We start from the raw sequence: 21,452 nt of genomic DNA, 5'->3' as shown, positions 1-21,452 counted from the left end.
AGGTAGTGAAGTCTGTTGGAACTAGGAAAAATGATGCAGGCGAAACGTCAGGAGAGAATGCCTCTAGACTATGGCCATATAGCCTGAAAAAACCTACAACAACCCATGGAAAAAGTTTATTCAACTGCAAAAACTTTGTGTGGGAGGGACATCATTCTGCAGCACCTTTTGCTCTAGTTTTTCAATGAATATCGCATCATGTCTCAACCAATTCAACATACAGGTAGATTGTGCTAGCCACACAAACAAAATTACTGGAGTAGAACAACTACTTTCAAAGGAAATACCACTCAATTAAACAGAAAATAACACTTTAAAACCAGGAAGGTATTTTTCCCCCAAATTTTGTCACATAGTGTAATCAAATATATATAAACACATTGTGAATATGAAGTTTTTGTACTAGAATCCTGCAGGAAGTATGGCTGTTCGTCAGGTGCCGGCAGGACCGCTGACCGACAGGTTGGCAGTTCGAATCCGGGGAGCGGGGTGAGCTCCCATCTCAGCTTTAGCTTCTCACGCGAGGACATGAGAGAAGCCTCCCACAGGATGGCAACACATCAAACGTCCGGGTGTCCCCTGGGCAACGTCTTTGCTGACGGCCAACTCTCTCACACCAGACGCGACTTGCAGTTTCTCAAGTCACTCCTGGCACACCAAAAAAGGGGATTGCAGGAGCCGTATTCCAGGAAAGCAACTTTTCCAAACTCCAAATATGAAATGAGGGTTTGAGACAAGCCAAATGAAGTAGAGGGGATGACAGATGGTCCATACCACATCAATTGTGAGCTAATGTTCTGTCGCATACTAAATGATTTTGGTAGCAGTGCAAGTTCAGTAAAGACTCAGAAATGCTGCAAATATTCCATCCTCGTTTCTCCTGGTTCAGAATGGCAGGAAAAAATACCTGATGTCCCCATGTTGGCTTCACATCCTCTGGAATTATTAATTATTAACATATTAAAATGGTTGGTCCCCGAGATGTCTTGGAATTTGGTTTGGAAGACTGGGCATAGAGGGGGATCTCATTAGCAAGGACGCATCACATAGAAATGATTAATTCGGAAGCTTGGCACCAGCTGTTTTCAACCAAATGCCATCTTTTACGAGGCAAACACTACTGTTTTACATCTGTCTCACACTAAGGTAACATCTGCTTTCCTCATACGTAACACATTTCCAGTCCTGTAGAAAATAGTATTTTTCTTATAACCCCATGTTGGTGAAATGGCTATACGTAGCTTTAGGTTAATAGTTTAAGAAAACAATTTAAATAGTAGACATTTTATATATGCAATATAGACTATAGAGTAGGTATGGGCAAACTTTGGCCCTCCAGGTATTTTGGACTTCAACTCCCACAATTCCTGGAGGGCCCAAGTTTGCCCATGTCTGCTACAGAGGATCCTCTATATTCATGGATTCAACCATTTGTGGCTTTAAAATAAGTCTCAGGAATAAGACAGAGTATAAATCAAAATACTGTATATACTCGAGTATAAGCCTAGTTTTAAAGCCCTTTTTATAGGCTGAAAAGGTTCCCCTCGACTTATACTCGGGTCAAGGTTATTTATTATTTTACTCCGTTATTATTATTTTTATTACATGTATTATTTTACTCTATTTATTATTATTACATTTACCATTTTACTCTATTATTACATGTATTATTTTACTCTATTTATTATTACATTAATCATTTTACTCTATTATTACGTGTATTATTTTACTCTATTATTACATTTATCATTTTACTCTATTATTACATGTATTATTTTACTCTATTATTACATTTATCATTTTACTCTATTATTACATGTATTATTTTACTCTATTTATTATTATTACATTTATCATTTTACTCTATTATTGCATGTATTATTTTACTTTATTATTGTTGTTATTACATGTACTATTTATTATTGTTATTATTACATTTATTACTTTAATCTATTTATTAATGTTATTACTACATGTATTATTTTACTCTATTTATTATCATTACATTTATCATTTTACTCTATTACATGTATTATTTTATTCTATTTATTATTATTACATTTACCATTTTACTCTATTATGACATATATTATTTTACGCTATTTATTATTACATTTACCATTTTACTCTATTATGACATGTATTATTTTACTCTATTTATTATTATTGCATTTATCATTTTATTCTATTTTTACATGTATTATTTTACTTTATTATTGTTATTACATGTACTATGTTACTCTATTTATTATTGTTATTCTTACATTTATTACTTTAATCTATTTATTATTCTTATTATTACATATATTATTTTACTCTATTTATTATTATTACATTTACCATTTTACTCTATTATTACATGTATTATTTTACTTTATTATTGTTGTTATTACACATACTATTTTACTCTATTTATTATTGTTATTATTACATTTATTATTTAATCTATTTATTAATGTTATTATTACATATATTATTTTACTCTATTTATTATTATTACATTTATCATTTTACTTTATTATTGCATGTATTATTTTACTTTATTATTGTTATTACATGTACTATTTTACTCTATTTATTATTGTTATTATTACATTTATTACTTTAATCTATTTATTAATGTTATTACTACATATATTATTTTACTCTATTTATTATTACATTTATCATTTTACTCTATTACATATATTATTTTATTCTATTTATTATTATTACATTTACCATTTTACTCTATTATGACATATATTATTTTACGCTATTTATTATTACATTTACCATTTTACTCTATTATGACATGTATTATTTTACTCTATTTATTATTATTGCATTTATCATTTTATTCTATTTTACATGTATTATTTTACTTTATTATTGTTATTACATGTACTATGTTACTCTATTTATTATTATTATTACATATATTATTTTACTCTATTTATTATTATTACATTTATCATTTTACTCTATTATTATGTGTATTATTTTGCTCTATTATTATTACATTTATCACTTTACTCTATTACATGTATTATTTTACTTTATTATTGTTATTACATGTACTATTTTACTCTATTATTGTTATTATTACATTTATTATTTAATCTATTTATTATTGTTATTATTACATATATTATTTTACTCTATTATTATTACATTTATCATTTTACTCTATTTATTATTATTATTACATTTATAATTGTACTCTATTATTACATGTATTATTTTTCTTTATTACTGTTGTTATTACATGTACTATTTTACTCTATTTATTATTGTTATTATTGCATTTATTATTTTAATCTACTTATTATTGTTATTATTACATATATTATTTTACTCTATTGTTACTGTTATTGTTACATTTCCATTATTTTATTCTATTATTATTTTATTATTATTATTACATTTTTATGGTTACTCTCTTTATTATTATATTCAAAGGATACATAAGCACATTACATTGAAGCAGGTGAGAATCAGAGTTGGACAGTCTTATCTTAAATTACAGTGTTATGTAAATATTCAAAAACATTTAACCTTCTGATGCCTCAATTAATATAATTTTATTGGTATCTGTTTTTATTTTTAAATTTATCAGTAGCTGCTGCATTTCCCATCCTTGACTTATACTCGAGTCAATACGTTTTCCCAGTTTTTGTGGTAAAATTAGGTGTCTCGGTTTATATTCAGGTCGGCTTATACTTGAGTATATACGGTAAATGGATCATAAGCATATATTTTTTCCTACCAAAAGACTGGAGGAAATGCCTGTGTAGGTATTACAGACTTACAAGAAGCAGGGACAGCATAAAAGTGTGCTTATAATTAGCCCTTTATTTGGTATAAATCATGTTCTTTTCTCTCCGTGGAAAGAGGATGGCTTTAAAGCACCAAGTGATTGACCCAATATTCACTCTTCTCTTGGCAAAGTTTCCAGCACCAGCCCTGCTCTGATTTATTCTGCAAGACCTGACAATAAATTGCAATTGAGTGGACCCTAATAGCGAGTTAAAGATAAAATAGGTGCTATTAACATGACATCATTCGGTGAAAACACTTTAATGTACCACATCATGAATTCCACTGCTATGGAATTTGATGCTATCCGGCTGCCAAAAAAAAACCCCCACTGGGATGTTGGCTGTGCCTACAAATAGGGGGTGTTTTATAATATGAACCAAAGAAATCCACATCATGACTTAGCGTATATACTCAAGTATAAGCAGAGGTTTTCAGCCCTTTTATGGGGTGAAAAAGCCCACTTTGGTTTGTACTCAAGTCAAGGTTATTTATTGTTTTACATAATTATTACATAATTATTTTTATTACATTTATTATTTTATTCTATTTATTATTATTACATTTATTATTTTACTCTATTTATTATTATTAATATTACATTTTTATCTATTTATTATTATTATATTTATTATTTTACTCTATTTATTATTATTACATTTATTATTTTACTCTATTTATCATTATTATTACATTTATTATTTTATTTTATTATTGTTATTATTACATTTATTTTACTTTATTTATTATTACATTTATTATTTTACTCTATTTATTATTATCAATATTACATTTATTTTATCTATTTATTATTATTATATTTATTATTTTACTCTATTATTATTACATTTATTATTTTACTCTATCATTATTATTACATTTATTATTTTACTTTATTATTGTTATTATTACATTTATTATTTTACTTTATTTATTATTATTACATTTATTATTTTACTCTATTTATTATTGTTATTATTGCATTTATTAATTTGCTCCATTATTATTACAATTATTGTTTACTCTATCATTATTATTACATTTATTATTTTACTATTTTATTAAATTCATTATTGTACCGCTCTGGCGGGAAGGTAACGGTGCTCCATGCAGCCATGCTGGCCGTATGACCTAGGAGGTGTCTACGGACAACACTGGCTCTTTGGCTCAGAAATGGAGATGAGCACCAACCCCCAGAGTCGGACACAACTGGACTTAATGTCAGAGGAAAACCTTTACCTTTATTATTATTACATTTATTATTTTATTTTATTATTGTTATTATTACACTGATTTTACTTTATTTATTATTATTACATTTATCATTTTACTCTATTTATTATTATTAATATTACATTTATTTTATCTATTTATTATTATTATATTTTATTATTTTACTCTATTATTATTACATTTATTATTTTACTCTATTTATCATTAATATTACATTTATTATTTTACTTTATTATTGTTATTATTACATTTATTTTACTTTATTTATTATTACATTTATTATTTTACTCTATTTATTATTGTTATTATTGCATTTATTAATTTACTCTATTATTATTACAATTATTATTTACTCTATCATTATTATTACATTTATTATTTTACTCTTTTATTAAATTCATTATTGTACCGCTCTGGCGGGAAGGTAACGGTGCTCCATGCAGCCATGCTGGCCGTATGACCTAGGAGGTGTCTACGGACAACACTGGCTCTTTGGCTCAGAAATGGAGATGAGCACCAACCCCCAGAGTCGGACACAACTGGACTTAATGTCAGAGGAAAACCTTTACCTTTATTATTATTACATTTATTATTTTTCTCTATTTGTTATTATTACATTTACTGTCTTTATTGTTATTGGAAGGATACATAAGCATATTTACACTGAGAAGGTTGGAATAATGGTTTGTGCCACCTGAATAGGTTGTCAAGGTGACATCTGATAAAATGATCAATATAGAAGAAAAAGGTAACGCTATGGTAGATGTGGAAAGATCTGCAGAAAAACATTGACTGCCAAAGTACCAAGAAAACAATAAATTCAGCATCATCCACACAGCGATTATAATCATTTCCTTACCTTGATGTTGGAAAACCACAGGTCATTTTCGTGCAATGTAGCAACGTAAACGGAAGTAAGAATTGCGAGGGAAATGCCAATGATTCCACCAACGAGGGGCGAAAGTTTTTTCCAAAGTTTCCCACCTGCAAAAGATTGTTCTTGTTTAAATCCCTGAGACTCCATAAATTATTAAAGTTTGTCATGTTGGGTAAGTTTGGCCAGAACCAGGCCTTTTGAGAAGGCCAGGGCTTCACAACTTAGGCTAGGAACACCATCATCCCCATTGACACTGGACACAGGGCCAGGAAAACCATCATCCCCATTGACATCAGAAACAGGACCAGGAAAACCATCATCCCCATTGACATTAGACCCAGACCCAGGAAAACCATCATCCCCACTGACACCAGACACAGGCCAGGGAAAACCATCATTCCCATTGACACCAGACACAGACCCGGGAAAACCATCATCCCCATTGACATCAGACACAGGACCAGGAAAACCATCATCCCCATTGACACCGGACACAGGCCCAGGAAAACCATCATCCCCATTGACATTAGACACAGGGCCAGGAAAACCATCATCCCCACTGACACCAGACACAGGCCAGGGAAAACCATCATCCCCATTGACATCAGATACAGGGCCAGGAAAACCATCATCCCCATTGACATCAGACACAGGGCCAGGAAAACCATCATCCCCATTGACATCAGACACAGGCCCAGGAAAACCATCATCCCCATTGACACCAGAAACAGGGCCAGGGAAAACCATCATCCCCATTGACACCAGACACAGGGCCAGAAAACCATCATTCCCATTGACATCAGACCCAGACCCAGGAAAACCATCATCCCCATTGGCACCAGACACAGGGCCAGGAAAACCATCATTCCCATTGACATCAGACACAGGCCCAGGAAAACCATCATTCCCGTTGACATCAGACACAGGCCCAGGAAAACCATCATTCCCGTTGACATCAGACACAGGCCCAGGAAAACCATCATCCCCATTGACATCAGACACAGGCCCAGGAAAACCATCATCCCCATTGACATCAGACACAGGCCCAGGAAAACCATCATCCCCATTGACATCAGACACAGGGCCAGGAAAACCATCATCCTCATTGACATCAGACACAGGGCCAGGAAAACCATCATCCCCATTGACATCAGACACAGGGCCAGGAAATTTATTTATTTTTTATTTATTATTATTTATTTAACCATCATCCCCATTGACATCAGACACAGGCCCAGGGAAACCATCATCCCCATTGACATCAGACACAGACCCGGGAAAACCATCATCCCCATTGACACCAGACACAGGCCAGGGAAAACCATCATCCCCATTGACATCAGACAGGGCCAGGAAAACCATCATCCCCATTGACATCAGACACAGGGCCAGGAAAACCATCATCCCCATTGACACCGGACGCAGGCCCAGGAAAACCATCATCCCCATTGACATCAGACACAGGGCCAGGAAAACCATCATCCTCATTGACATCAGACACAGGGCCAGGAAAACCATCATCCTCATTGACATCAGACACAGGGCCAGGAAAACCATCATCCCCATTGACACCAGACACAGGGCCAGGAAAACCATCATTCCCATTGACATCAGACACAGGCCCAAGAAAACCATCATTCCCATTAACACCAGACACAGGCCAGGGAAAACCATCATTCCCAATGACATCAGACACAGGCCCAGGAAAACCATCATCCCCATTGACACCAGACACAGGGCCAGAAAACCATCATCCCCATTGACATCAGACACAGGCCAAGGAAAGCCATCATTCCCATTGACATCAGACACAGGCCCAGGAAAACCATCATCCCCATTGACATCAGACACAGGCCCAGGAAAACCATCATCCCCATTGACATCAGACGCAGGCCCGGGAAACCATCATCCCCATTGACATCAGACACAGGCCCAGGAAAACCATCATCCCCATTGACATCAGACACAGGGCCAGGAAAACCATCATCCCCATTGACATCAGACACAGGCCAAGGAAAGCCATCATCCCCATTGACACCAGACACAGGCCCAGGAAAACCATCATCCCCATTGACATCAGGCACAGAGCCAGGAAAACCATCATCCCCATTGACATCAGACACAAAGCCAGGAAAACCATCATCCCCATTGACATCAGACACAGGCCCAGGGAAACCATCATCCCCATTGACATCAGACACAGACCAGGGAAAACCATCATCCCCATTGACATCAGACACAGGCCCAGGAAAACCATCATCCCCATTGACAAAAGACACAGGGCCAGGAAAACCATCATCCCCTTTGACAAAAGACACAGGGCCAGGAAAACCATCATTCCCATTGACATCAGACACAGGCCAGGGAAAACCATCATCCCCATTGACATCAGACACAGGGCCAGGAAAACCATCATCCCCATTGACATCAGACACAGGGCCAGGAAAACCATCATCCCCATTGACACCAGAAACAGGGCCAGGGAAAACCATCATCCCCATTGACATCAGACACAGGCCCAGGAAAACCATCATTCCCATTGACACCAGACACAGGCCAAGGAAAACCATCACCCCCATTGACATCAGACACAGGCCCAGGAAAACCATCATCCCCATTGACATCAGACACAGGGCCAGGAAAACCATCATCCCCATTGACACCAGAAACAGGGCCAGGGAAAACCATCATCCCCATTGACATCAGGCACAGGGCCAGGAAAACCATCATCCCCATTGACATCAGACACAGGTCAAGGAAAACCATCATCCCCATTGACATCAGACACAGGCCCAACACAACCATCATCCCCATTGACATCAGACACAGGGCCAGGAAAACCATCATCCCCATTGACATCAGACACAGGGCCAGGAAAACGATCATCCCCATTGACATCAGACACAGGCCCAGGGAAACCATCATCCCCATTGACATCAGACACAGGCCCAGGTAAACCATCATCCCCATTGACATCAGACAGAGGCCCAGGAAAACCATCATCCCCATTGACATCAGACACAGGCCCAGGGAAACCATCATCCCCATTGACATCAGACACAGGCCCAGGAAAACCATCATCCCCATTGACATCAGACACAGGCCCAGGAAAACCATCATCCCCATTGACATCAGACACAGGCCCGGGAAACCATCATCTCCATTGACATCAGACACAGGCCCAGGAAAACCATCATCCCCATTGACATCAGACACAGGCCCGGGAAACCATCATCTCCATTGACAGACACAGTGCCAGGAAAACCATCATCCCCATTGACATCAGAAACAGGACCAGGAAAACCATCATCCCCATTGACATCAGACACAGGCCCAGGAAAACCATCATCCCCATTGACATCAGACACAGGCCCAGGAAAACCATCATCCCCATTGACATCAGACACAGGCCCAGGAAAACCATCATCCCCATTGACATCAGACACAGGCCAGGGAAAACCATCATTCCCATTGACATCAGACACAGGCCAGGGAAAACCATCATCCCCATTGACATCAGACACAGGCCCAGGAAAACCATCATTCCCGTTGACATCAGACACAGGCCCAGGAAAACCATCATCCCCATTGACATCAGACACAGGCCCAGGAAAACCATCATCCCCATTGACATCAGACACAGGCCCAGGAAAACCATCATCCCCATTGACATCAGACACAGGCCAGGGAAAACCATCATTCCCATTGACATCAGACACAGGCCAGGGAAAACCATCATTCCCATTGACATCAGACACAGGCCCGGGAAACCATCATCTCCATTGACATCAGACACAGGCCCGGGAAAACCATCATTCCCATTGACATCAGACACAGGCCAGGGAAAACCATCATCCCCATTGACATCAGACACAGGCCCGGGAAAACCATCATCCCCATTGACATCAGACACAGGCCAGGGAAAACCATCATTCCCATTGACATCAGACACAGGCCCGGGAAAACCATCATCCCCATTGACATCAGACACAGGCCAGGGAAAACCATCATCCCCATTGACATCAGACACAGGCCCGGGAAAACCATCATCCCCATTGACATCAGACACAGGCCAGGGAAAACCATCATTCCCATTGACATCAGACACAGGCCAGGGAAAACCATCATCCCCATTGACATCAGACACAGGCCCGGGAAACCATCATCTCCATTGACATCAGACACAGGCCCAGGAAAACCATCATCCCCATTGACATCAGACACAGGCCCGGGAAACCATCATCTCCATTGACAGACACAGTGCCAGGAAAACCATCATCCCCATTGACATCAGAAACAGGACCAGGAAAACCATCATCCCCATTGACATCAGAAACAGGACCAGGAAAACCATCATCCCCATTGACATCAGACACAGGCCCAGGAAAACCATCATCCCCATTGACATCAGACACAGGCCCAGGAAAACCATCATCCCCATTGACATCAGACACAGGCCAGGGAAAACCATCATTCCCATTGACATCAGACACAGGCCAGGGAAAACCATCATCCCCATTGACATCAGACACAGGCCCAGGAAAACCATCATTCCCGTTGACATCAGACACAGGCCCAGGAAAACCATCATCCCCGTTGACATCAGACACAGGCCCAGGAAAACCATCATCCCCATTGACATCAGACACAGGCCCAGGAAAACCATCATCCCCATTGGCATCAGACACAGGCCCAGGGAAACCATCATCCCCATTGACATCAGATACAGGCCCAGGAAAACCATCATCCCCATTGATACTAGATACAGGGCCAGGAAAACCATCATTCCCATTGACACCAGACACAGGCCCAGGAAAACCATCATCTCCATTGGCACCAGACACAGGGCCAGGAAAACCATCATCCCCATTGACATCAGTTACAGGGCCAGGAAAACCATCATCCCCATTGACACCAGACACAGGCCCAGGAAAACCATCATCCCCATTGACATCAGACACAGGCCCAGGAAAACCATCATTCCCATTGACATCAGACACAGGGCCAGGAAAACCATCATCCCCATTGACACCAGACACAGGCCAAGGAAAACCATCATCCCCATTGACATCAGACACAGGGCCAGGAAAACCATCATCCCCATTGACATCAGACACAGGCCCAGGAAAACCATCATCCCCATTGACACCAGACACAATCACAGGTTGAACTACAACATATAAACACATAGAAAAGGTTTCTTAAACTGCGCAAACTTTGTTTTTGTGGGAAGGACATCCTGCAGCAGCACATCATTCTCTGATTTTGCTCTCGTTTCTCAATAAAGATCTCCTCTTTGAGTCTTGACCAATGCAACGTAGTTTGTGGCAGCCACAAAAACAAAGTTTCTGGAGTAGAACAACTACTTTCAAAGTAAGTACTACACAATTAAACAGGAAATAACACTTTCAAACCAGGAACAGAACATTTCCCAAATTTTGTAACAGTGTTATTGGAAGGATAGGATTCAGCACCTTGGATAGCTCCATACAAGGATTCCATCTTTGCCCCCAAATGTATTTTTAACCTCCCCTCCCAAGTGAATTTATTGTCACCGTGCCTAGCACAAGCTCTGGATTATATATATATATATATATATATATATATATATATTCATCATCCTTTTGTCTCCAAGCATATTCACCAGCCACTTAATTTGTCACAGTCTGACATTTTTCTTCTGCCAAAATGTTTTAGTCTACTTGCTCTTTCCTGATATCAACTTTACAGATAAAGAAACTATGGCGTCAGCAACAGCCACACTGGTGGAGCTTATGTAGCAGGGAAATTCCAGACAGGTAACAATCAGGGCCAGCTAACACCTTCCAACAAAGGATTCCCCAGGCAGCAAGCAGTCAGGCTTTGAAGCTGCAAGGCTATTCAATGCCACTCAAGGTAATCGATTGCAACATTCACACTTGCCTCAAACAGACAAGAGTTCTTTCTCCCATCCTAGACATCATTCCACAGGGATATAAACCCCATTTGCCTAGTCTCCAACAAACCGCACAACCTCTGAAGATGCCTGCCACAGATGCAGGGGTTTTTTTTTGTTTTTTGTCGTGTCAGGAGCAACTTGACAACTGCAAGTCACTTCTGGTGTGAGAGAATTGGCCGTCTGCAAGGACGTTGCCCAGGGGATGCCCGGATGAATTGAATTTTTTTATCCTCGTGGGAGGCTTCTCTCATGTCCCCACATGAGGAGCTGGAGCTGATATAGGGAGCTCATCTGCCTCTCCCCGGATTCGAACCTGCGACCTGTTGGTCTTCAGTCCTGCCGGCACAGGGGTTGAACCCACTGCGCCACCGGGGGCTCCTATAGATGCAGGTGAAACATCAGAAGAAAATGCTTCTTCTGCTTCTACCATATGTGATGGACCTGCAAAGAGGCCACCAGATATTGGAGACTAATACAGAGGGAATCCCAAAAGATTTTAAAGAAAAAGATTAGGCTGAAACCAGAATTCTCCCTTCTAGGCTTAACCGACAAGGATTTTAACTGAACCTCTCTATGGGGAGAAACTCTTCCAGGCACATGGAAAAATGCTAATCAAGATGGCCAATTGCAACATTCACACCTGCCTCAAACAGATAAGAGTTCTTTCTCCCACACAGGACATCATTCCACAGGAATATATAAAACCCCACTTTCCTAGCTTCCAACAGACCTCACAACCTCTGAGGATGCCTGCCATTGATGTGGGTGAAACGTCAGGAGAAAATGCTGCTAGAACACTCAACACCCTCATTGTTTGGAAGCTTCATTTTCAGCTGTACCCCAACTATAAAAACAGCTATAATATTGGGTTGTTGTAGGTTTTCCGGGCTATAGAGACCTCATAACCTCTGAGGGTGCCTGCCAGAGATGTGGGTGAAACATCAGGAGAAAATGCTGCTAGAACACGGCCATACAGCCCAGGAAACACACAACACCCTCATGGTTTTGAAGCCTCGTTTTCGGCTGCACCCCAACTATAAAAACAGCTATAATATTGGGTTGTTGTAGGTTTTTTGGGCTATAGAGACCTCACAACTTCTGAGGATGCCTGCCAGAGATGTGGGTGAAACATCAGGAGAAAATGCTGCCAGAACACGGCCATACAACCCAGGAAACACACAACACCCTCATTGTTTGGAAGCCTCATTTTCGGCTGCACCCCAACTATAAAAACAGCTAAAATATTTTTAAAAGTTATTTCTTCACAAGTCTGTGTAATTTTGGAGCTTATTATATTATTTTTCTTCTGATTGTCAGGTTCAACTAATTTTCTCACTGGGGATGCTGAATGTTGAAAGTGGCAAAGTGCTCTTTCTTATCCTTATTGTGATTTCTGCGCATTGCTTGTGTGCTCACTCCGACATCTGTGATTAAACTGCTTTACGCTGTGACCTTTCCCCAATAAGAGTTTAGTAAAACTGTACGGAACCTTAAAGTAATCTTGAGAACCATCACTTATCTGAAAATCCTTTGGAACATTGCGTGTGTCATGCTTCCTAATCTAGTGATGGTTCTGTTGCATATTCAGTAGTCTGATCATCTACACTTCCTCCTAAGTTGGCGGATCAAGGCACTCTCTCACCATAATACCCAATTACAAGTGATGAATTTCTGACACTGAAATAGCAAAACTATACACAGTCGATCAACAAGAGAAGGTGAATCACCATTTTCTATATTTAGACATGAACGCTACATTCATTTGGAATAATTATATTTCTCATATTCTTCTTTTTTTTCATGTCAGGAACGACTTGAGAAACTGCAAGTTGCTTCTGGTGTGAGAGAATTGGCCATCTCCAAGGACGTTGCCCAGGGGATGCCCGGATGTTCTGCAAGGACATTGCTCCGGGGACGCCCCAATGTGTTACCATCCTGTGTGAGGGTTGTCTCACGTCCCCACATGGAAAGCTGGAGCTGACAGACGGGAGCTCACCTCTCTCCCCGGATTCAAACTGCTGACCTTTTGGTCAGCAGTCCTGCCCATTGCAAGAAAGGGCCAATTTCCAATAACTCCTGATAAAAGGTAAGGCAAGGCAAAGGTTTCCCCCTGACATTAAGTCCAGTCGTGTCTGACTCTGGGAGCTGTTGCTCATCTCCATTTCTAAGCCGGAGAGCTGGCGTTGTCCATAGACACCTTCAAGGTCATATCGCCAGCATGATTGCATGGAGCGCTGTTAGCTACCTTTCTGTCAAAGTGGTACCTATTGATCTACTCATATTTGCAGTGTTTTCTGATCTACTCACATTTGCAGTGTTTTCTGACTGCTAGGTTGGCAGAAGCTGGGGCTAATAGCGGGGGCTCGCCCCCTCCCCAGATTCGAACCGATGACCTTTTGGTCAGCAAGTTCAGCAGGTTAACCCACTGCACCACTGGGACTCTTTAACATTTCCCATTTCCTATTCCTGGAGTGCACCTGCTAGGTTGGCAGAAGCTGGGGCTGACAGTGGAAGCTCACCCCGTTCCTCAGATTTGAACTGACAACTTTTTGGTCAGCAAGTTCAGCAGCTCAGCGGTTTAACTACTGAGCCACCTTTACCTGCAGAACAGCTACTCCCTTATTAACAGCACACGCCTGACAAAAATGCAGAGCATCTCAAAAATCATGTATACCCTTTCATAGTTAACTAGCCGTCCCCTGCCACGCATTGCTGTGGCCCAGTCTGTGTATATGTGTTTGATGTGTATATATATGTGTGTGTATATGTGTATTTATGTGGTTATGTGCATGTGTTGTAATGTTTTTTTTTAATTTTTGGCTTTTAAAGTCTCTTTTGCTGTGTTTTCCAGTGTTTTTATGAGTGATGGTCACTCATTGGCCGGCAAAAACCAGTTAACCCCACTTGATCCCCTACTAGTAGAAATCGGGGTGAAGAGGCTGAGATTTTAAAAGGTGTAAATTCAAGAAGAAGGAAGTTTTGTGAATGTGTTAAGGAGAGGGGAGGAGGGAGAGAAAATAGCAAAGGAACTGGGAAGATGTGTTTTTGAAGGCTTTCATGGCCGGAATCACTGGGTTGCTGTGAGTTTTCCAGGGTGTCTGGCCATGTTCCAGAAACAATCTCTCCTGACATTTCACCCACATCTATGGCAGGCATCCTCAGAGGTTGTGAGGTCTGTTGGAAACTAGGCAAGTGAGGTTTATATATCTGTGGAATGATGTCCGAGGTGGGAGAAAGAACTAGGACGAAATTGTTCCCAAATGAAAGCATTCCTTGGGTGGTTAGTATTTAGGGAGATCATTGGCAGCGTTTGGGCTACAGGTTCATGGTGCTCGCTATAACCTGCAATATCCGTTGAGGGAGTGCTTTTGGAGGCTTTAACCTCAGCAGACTAAAAGCCAAAACCAATGTTACAACAACATCTGTTATAGAACTCCAGTATGCTGATGACAACGTCGTCTGTGCGCATTCAGAAGAAGACCTACAAGTCACTCTAAACTCCTTTGCAGAAGCATACGAGAAGCTCGGCCTGTCATTGAACATCAAGAAAACCAAAGTGCTCTTCCAGCAGTCACCAGGCAATCCCTCTCCAATGCTAGAAATACATTAGAAAACATTGACCATTTCCGCTCCCTTGGCAGCCACCTCTACACCAAAGTCAACATTGACACCGAAATACAACACCGCCTGAGCTCTGTGAGTGCAGTTTTTTTCCGAATGAAGCAGAGAGTGGTTGAGGACCGGGACATCCGTAGGGAGACCAAGGGGCTTGTTTATAAAGCTATTCCTCTCCCAACCCTACTATACGCCTGTGAGACGTGGACTGTCCTCTTCAGACAATGAGGGATTGCCTAAGTAAGTAGTTGGAGGACTCTCAGCACTTGGAACTATAGTGGCCTGTGTAAGTGGGCACCTCCTCCACATACACATTTTTCACTTTGATTATGTGTATAAAAAATGGATAGATAGATATTAAAATTTTAAGTTCCGCTTTCCAATCATTTCCCCTTTTTGACAGCACTCTAATCCCCAACCTATTGAATAAGCAAGGGCTGCTGAAGACATAAAAATCAATATAGTGCTTTGTAAATAAACATATAACTTCTGGAAATATGTAACAGACATCAAATTAAAACTAATGTGGAATACTGATTTGTAAGGACTTACTTCGACCATGATTAATATTGGCATTAATGTAAAGAAATTTCAAGCTAACATCTCCCGAAGGACTCGGTGCAGCTTACAAGAGGCCAAGGCCCAACACATCACTAAAACAACAGCATAACAAATACAACAATAAATAAACTCATAAAGCAAAGCAATAAACATTAAAACAATAACAATAAGCATTAGACCAGTGGTTCTCAACCTTCCTATTGCTGCGAGCCCTTAGTACAGTTCCTCACGTTGTGGTGACCTCCAACCATAATTAGCATTGCTACTTCGTAACTGTAATTTTGCTACTGTTATGAATTGTAATGTAAATATCTGATATGCAGGATGTATCTTCAAATCCCAAATACCTAATATGCCCAAATTTGAATACTGGTGGGGTTGGGGGGAGATTGATTTTGTCATTTGGGAGCTGTAGTGGCTGGGATTTATAGTTCGCCTACAATCAAAGAGCATTCTGAACACCACCAATGATGAAATGATGATGAAATGATGAACCAAAACTTGGCACAAATACTCAATATGCTGAAATGTGACCACTGGAGGAGTTTGAGAAAAATAGACCTTGACATTTGGGAGTTGGAGTTGCTGGGATTTATAGTTCACCTACAATCAAAGAGCATTCTCAACCCCACCAACAATAGAATTGGACCAAACTTCCCACACAGAACCCATGACCAACAGAAAATACTATGTTTTCTGATGGTCTTTGGCGACCCCTCTGACCCTCCCAGGGGTCCTGACCCCCAGGTTGAGAAACACTGCATTAGACAGTAACACCACGACACATTTAAAACTTTCTAAAAACTTATATCATAATTTTAGTCAAAAACCATCTACGAGCTATTCACTTTAAACAAACAAACAAATAAACAAAAAATGAATACCTACCAGGCACAATTTTCCCATTAAGTTTCCAGTTCTTCTCTTGTGATTGACATTCTTCTGCAACTTCTGTGGATTTTGTTCCCTTTCTCTGCCGAATCGTTGTCATGATGTCACTAACCTTCACGTGTTAAACTTCAAGCTTGTTCCTAAATGCACATATACAAAATAATATGGAAGTTAATGTATCCATTTGTTTAACAGCCTGTGAGTTGTACTACTCTCCTTTAAATGTAGGGATGAAGACACAGAAACATAATTATAAAATTATTTTAAAAATTATTATTAACTAGCTGTCCCCTGCCAGGCTTTACTGTGGCCCAGTCTGTGTATATGTGTTTTGTGTGTGTATATATGGGTCTACCTATCTATCTATCTATCTATCTATCTATCTATCTATCTATCTATCTATCTATAAATGCTCTGTGCATAATGAGTACTTTAAAAACAAAAGAACCAATGAACGAAATCACACCAAATTTGGCAACAAAATGTCTCACAACACAAGGAGTGACCATCACTTGAAAAATTATGCTTTTGTCATTTGGGAGTTGTAGTTGCTGGGATTTATAGTTCACCTACAATCAAAGAGCACTCTGAACTCCACCAACAATGGAATTGAAGCAGACTTGGCACACGGAGCTCCCAAGACCAACAGAAAGTACTGGAAGGGTGTGGTGGGCATTGACCTTGAGTTGGGGAGTTGTAGTTCACCTACATCCAGAGAGCACTGTGAACTCAAACAATGATAGATCTGGACCAAACTTGGCACAAGCACTCCATACGCCCAAATATGAACACAGATGGAGTTTGGAGGAAATAGACCTTGACATTTGGGAGTTGTAGTTGCTGGGATTTATAGTTCACCTATAATCAAAGAGCATTCTGAACCCCACAAATGACAGAATCAGGGCAAACTTCCCACACAGAACCCCCGTTACCAACAGAAAATACTTAAGGCCATCCAGTCCAATTCCCTTCATCAGGGCAAGAAAACGTAATCAGAGTCTTCCTGACAAAGAACCATCCAGCCATAGATATAGGTAGATAGATAAGATTCATACACAGAGAGATATAGTATCATAGATTTGAACGGGACCCCCCAAAAAGGACAATTATATGTTGCATGTTCCAGGGTGGACCAACCAGACACTCTCCACATCAACACTGACAAAGAAACAGCAAGGAATACTGTTTACCCACAAGCAGAAAGACATTACATATATTAGAAACCAACACTTTCCCGTTACTTTATTTTCCAGATCAACAGACTGGGCCACAGCAATGTGTGGCAGGGGACAGCTAGTGTGTGTATATATTTGTGTATCTATATAAATAAAAGTGTAATGTTCGTTTGTGGGATTAACAGAACTCAAAAACCACTGGATGAATTGCCACCAAATTTGGCCACAAGACACTTACTAATCCAAGGAGTGACCAGCACTCAAAAATATTGATTTTTGTCATTTGGGAGTTGTAGTTGCTGGGATTTATAGTTCACCAACAATTAAAGAGCATTCTGAAGGCCAACAACGATGGAATTGAACCAAACATGGCACACAGAACTCCTATGAACAACAGAAAGCACTAGAAGGGTTTGGTGGGCATTGACCTTGAGTTTGGGACTTGAAGTTCATCTACACTTAGAGAGCACTGTGGACTCAAACAATCATTAAGAAAACATCATTAAAGCCCTCCTGACAAAGAGCCACCCAGCCATATAGATAGATTCCATCTGAACATAAGGAAGAACTTCCTGACTGTGAGAGCTGTTCAGCAGTGGAACTCTCTGCCCTGGAGTGTGGTGGAGGCTCCTTCTTTGGAAGCTTTTAAGCAGAGGCTGGATGGCCATCTGTCAGGGGTGCTTTGTGATTTTCCTGCTTCTTGGCAGAAAGGGGTTGGACTGGATGTCCCACCAGGTCTCTTCCAAATCTAGGATTCTATCATTTTATAACTGTGAGAGCTGTTCAGCAGTGGAACTCCTTGCTCTAGACTGTGGTGGAGGCTCCTTCTTTGGAGGCTTTGAAGCAGAGGCTGGCTGGCCATCAGTCGGGGGTGCTTTGAAGTCGAATTTCCTGCTTCTGGGCAGAATGGGGTTGGACTGGATGGTCCACGAGGATTCTATGATAGTATGACTGTGAGAGCAGTTCAGCAGTGGAACTCCCTGCCCTAGAGTGTGGTGGAGGCTCCTTCTTTGGAGGCTTTGAAGCGGAGGCTGGCTGGCCATCAGTCGGGGGTGCTTTGAAGTCGAATTTCCTGCTTCTGGGCAGAATGGGGTTGGACTGGATGGTCCACGAGGATTCTATGATAGTATGACTGTGAGAGCAGTTCAGCAGTGGAACTCCCTGCCCTAGAGTGTGGTGGAGGCTCCTTCTTTGGAGGCTTTGAAGCGGAGGCTGGCTGGCCATCAGTCGGGGGTGCTTTGAAGTCGAATTTCCTGCTTCTGGGCAGAATGGGGTTGGACTGGATGGTCCACGAGGATTCTATGATAGTATGACTGTGAGAGCAGTTCAGCAGTGGAACTCCCTGCCCTAGAGTGTGGTGGAGGCTCCTTCTTTGGAGGCTTTGAAGCGGAGGCTGGCTGGCCATCAGTCGGGGGTGCTTTGAAGTCGAATTTCCTGCTTCTGGGCAGAATGGGGTTGGACTGGATGGTCCACGAGGATTCTATGATAGTATGACTGTGAGAGCAGTTCAGCAGTGGAACTCCCTGCCCTAGAGTGTGGTGGAGGCTCCTTCTTTGGAGGCTTTGAAGCGGAGGCTGGCTGGCCATCAGTCGGGGGTGCTTTGAAGTCGAATTTCCTGCTTCTGGGCAGAATGGGGTTGGACTGGATGGTCCACGAGGATTCTATGATAGTATGACTGTGAGAGCAGTTCAGCAGTGGAACTCCCTGCCCTAGAGTGTGGTGGAGGCTCCTTCTTTGGAGGCTTTGAAGCGGAGGCTGGCTGGCCATCAGTCGGGGGTGCTTTGAAGTCGAATTTCCTGCTTCTGGGCAGAATGGGGTTGGACTGGATGGTCCACGAGGATTCTATGATAGTATGACTGTGAGAGCAGTTCAGCAGTGGAACTCCCTGCCCTAGAGTGTGGTGGAGGCTCCTTCTTTGGAGGCTTTGAAGCAGAGGCTGGCTGGCCATCTGTTGGGGTTGCTTTGAATGGGAATTTCCTGCTTCTGGGCAGAATGGGGTTGGACTGGATGGTCCACGAGGATTCTATGATAGTATGACTGTGAGAGCAGTTCAGCAGTGGAACTCCCTGCCCTAGAGTGTGGTGGAGGCTCCTTCTTTGGAGGCTTTGAAGCAGAGGCTGGGTGGCCATCAGTCGGGGGTGCTTTGAAGTCGATTTTCCTGCTTCTGGGCAGAATGGGGTTGGACTGGATGGTCCACCAGGATTCTATGATAGTATGACTGTGAGAGCAGTTCAGCAGTGGAACTCCCTGCCCTAGAGTGTGGTGGAGGCTCCTTCTTTGGAGGCTTTGAAGCGGAGGCTGGCTGGCCATCTGTCGGGGGTGCTTTGAATGGGAATTTCCTGCTTCTGGGCAGAATGGGGTTGGATAGGATGGCTCACCAGGTCTCTTCTAATTTTCGGATTCTATGACTGTGAGAGCCGTTCAGCAGTGGAACTCTCCGCCCCAGGAGGGAGTGTGGTGGAAAGAGGCTCCTTCTTTGGAAGCTTTGAAGCAGAGGCTGGATGGCCATCTGTCAGGGGTGATTTGAATGGATTTTCTTGCTTTTTGGCAGAATGGGGTTGGAGTGGATGGCAGGAATATTGCATTCAAATCACCCCTGACAGATGGCCACCCAGCCTCTGTTTCAAAGCTTCCAAAGGGCTGTTCAGCAGTGGATTCCATAGAATGAAGGCCCCCCGAGGCCTGCCTCTCCCTCAGGACCTTCTTGTGAGGATTTGGAATGGACGCCGCCATGGGAGAGAAGAGGAGGACGAGGACGACGACGAGGGGGGCCGGGCCTAAGCCGCCATAGAGCCCCTTCCTCTCCTCGTTCTCCTCCTTCGAGGCCTAGCCTGCCCTCCCGCCTTCCTTCCTTCCTTCCCCCGAGGCCTTTCTTTACCTCTCTGTCCTGAGGGAAGAAGAGGAAGAAGGAGGAGAAGAAGGCGGCACCACCACCACCACCACAACCGCTATCCGAAGGAAGGAGAAGGAGAAGCAGGAAGGATGCTCGAGCGCCGCCTCCCATTGGCCACAATGGAGGGAGGGGGCGGGGCCAGGAGGAGGAGGAGGAGGAGCCATTGGCACTGATTGACCAGGCTAGCTGGACCCGCCACGCGTTGCTCTGGGAAACCTTCCCTCCCTCTTTCCTTTCCTTTCCTTTCCTTTCCTTTCCTTCCCTTTTCCTTCCTTCCTTCCTTCCTTCCTTCCTTCCCTCTTTCCTTTCCTTCCTTCCTTCCTTCTTTCTCTCTCTCTTTCTTTCCCTTCCCTTCCTTCCTCCATCCTTCCTCCCTCCCTCCCTCCCTCCCTCCCTCCCTCCCTCCTTCCTTCCTTCCTTCCTTCCTTCCTTCCTTCCTCCTTCCTTCCTTCCTTCCTCCCTCCCTCCCTC

At 41.7% G+C, this 21,452-nt stretch overlaps 1 protein-coding gene across 1 annotated transcript in view; it reads right to left on the bottom strand.

Annotated features, from left to right (window-relative positions):
- The window catches only part of DPY19L3 (dpy-19 like C-mannosyltransferase 3), an 87,633-nt gene extending 66,550 nt beyond the window's left edge, over window positions 1-21,083 (bottom strand). The window contains exons 1-3 of the mRNA XM_067471140.1: window positions 20,967-21,083; window positions 16,911-17,053; window positions 5,891-6,015 (exon numbers count right to left, since the gene is read on the bottom strand). Of these exons, the coding sequence (XP_067327241.1) occupies window positions 5,891-6,015; window positions 16,911-17,013 (228 nt within the window). The 5' untranslated portion in view covers window positions 17,014-17,053; window positions 20,967-21,083. The remainder of the gene's footprint in view (window positions 1-5,890; window positions 6,016-16,910; window positions 17,054-20,966) is intronic.
- Between the last annotated feature and the right edge of the window lie 369 nt (window positions 21,084-21,452).

Source organism: Anolis sagrei, chromosome 8 (genome assembly GCF_037176765.1).
Source record: "Anolis sagrei isolate rAnoSag1 chromosome 8, rAnoSag1.mat, whole genome shotgun sequence".
Taxonomy (NCBI): Eukaryota; Metazoa; Chordata; class Lepidosauria; order Squamata; family Dactyloidae; genus Anolis; species Anolis sagrei.
The sequence above is the reverse complement of the archived record's forward strand: the minus strand, read 5'-3'. Positions and strand labels throughout refer to the sequence as shown.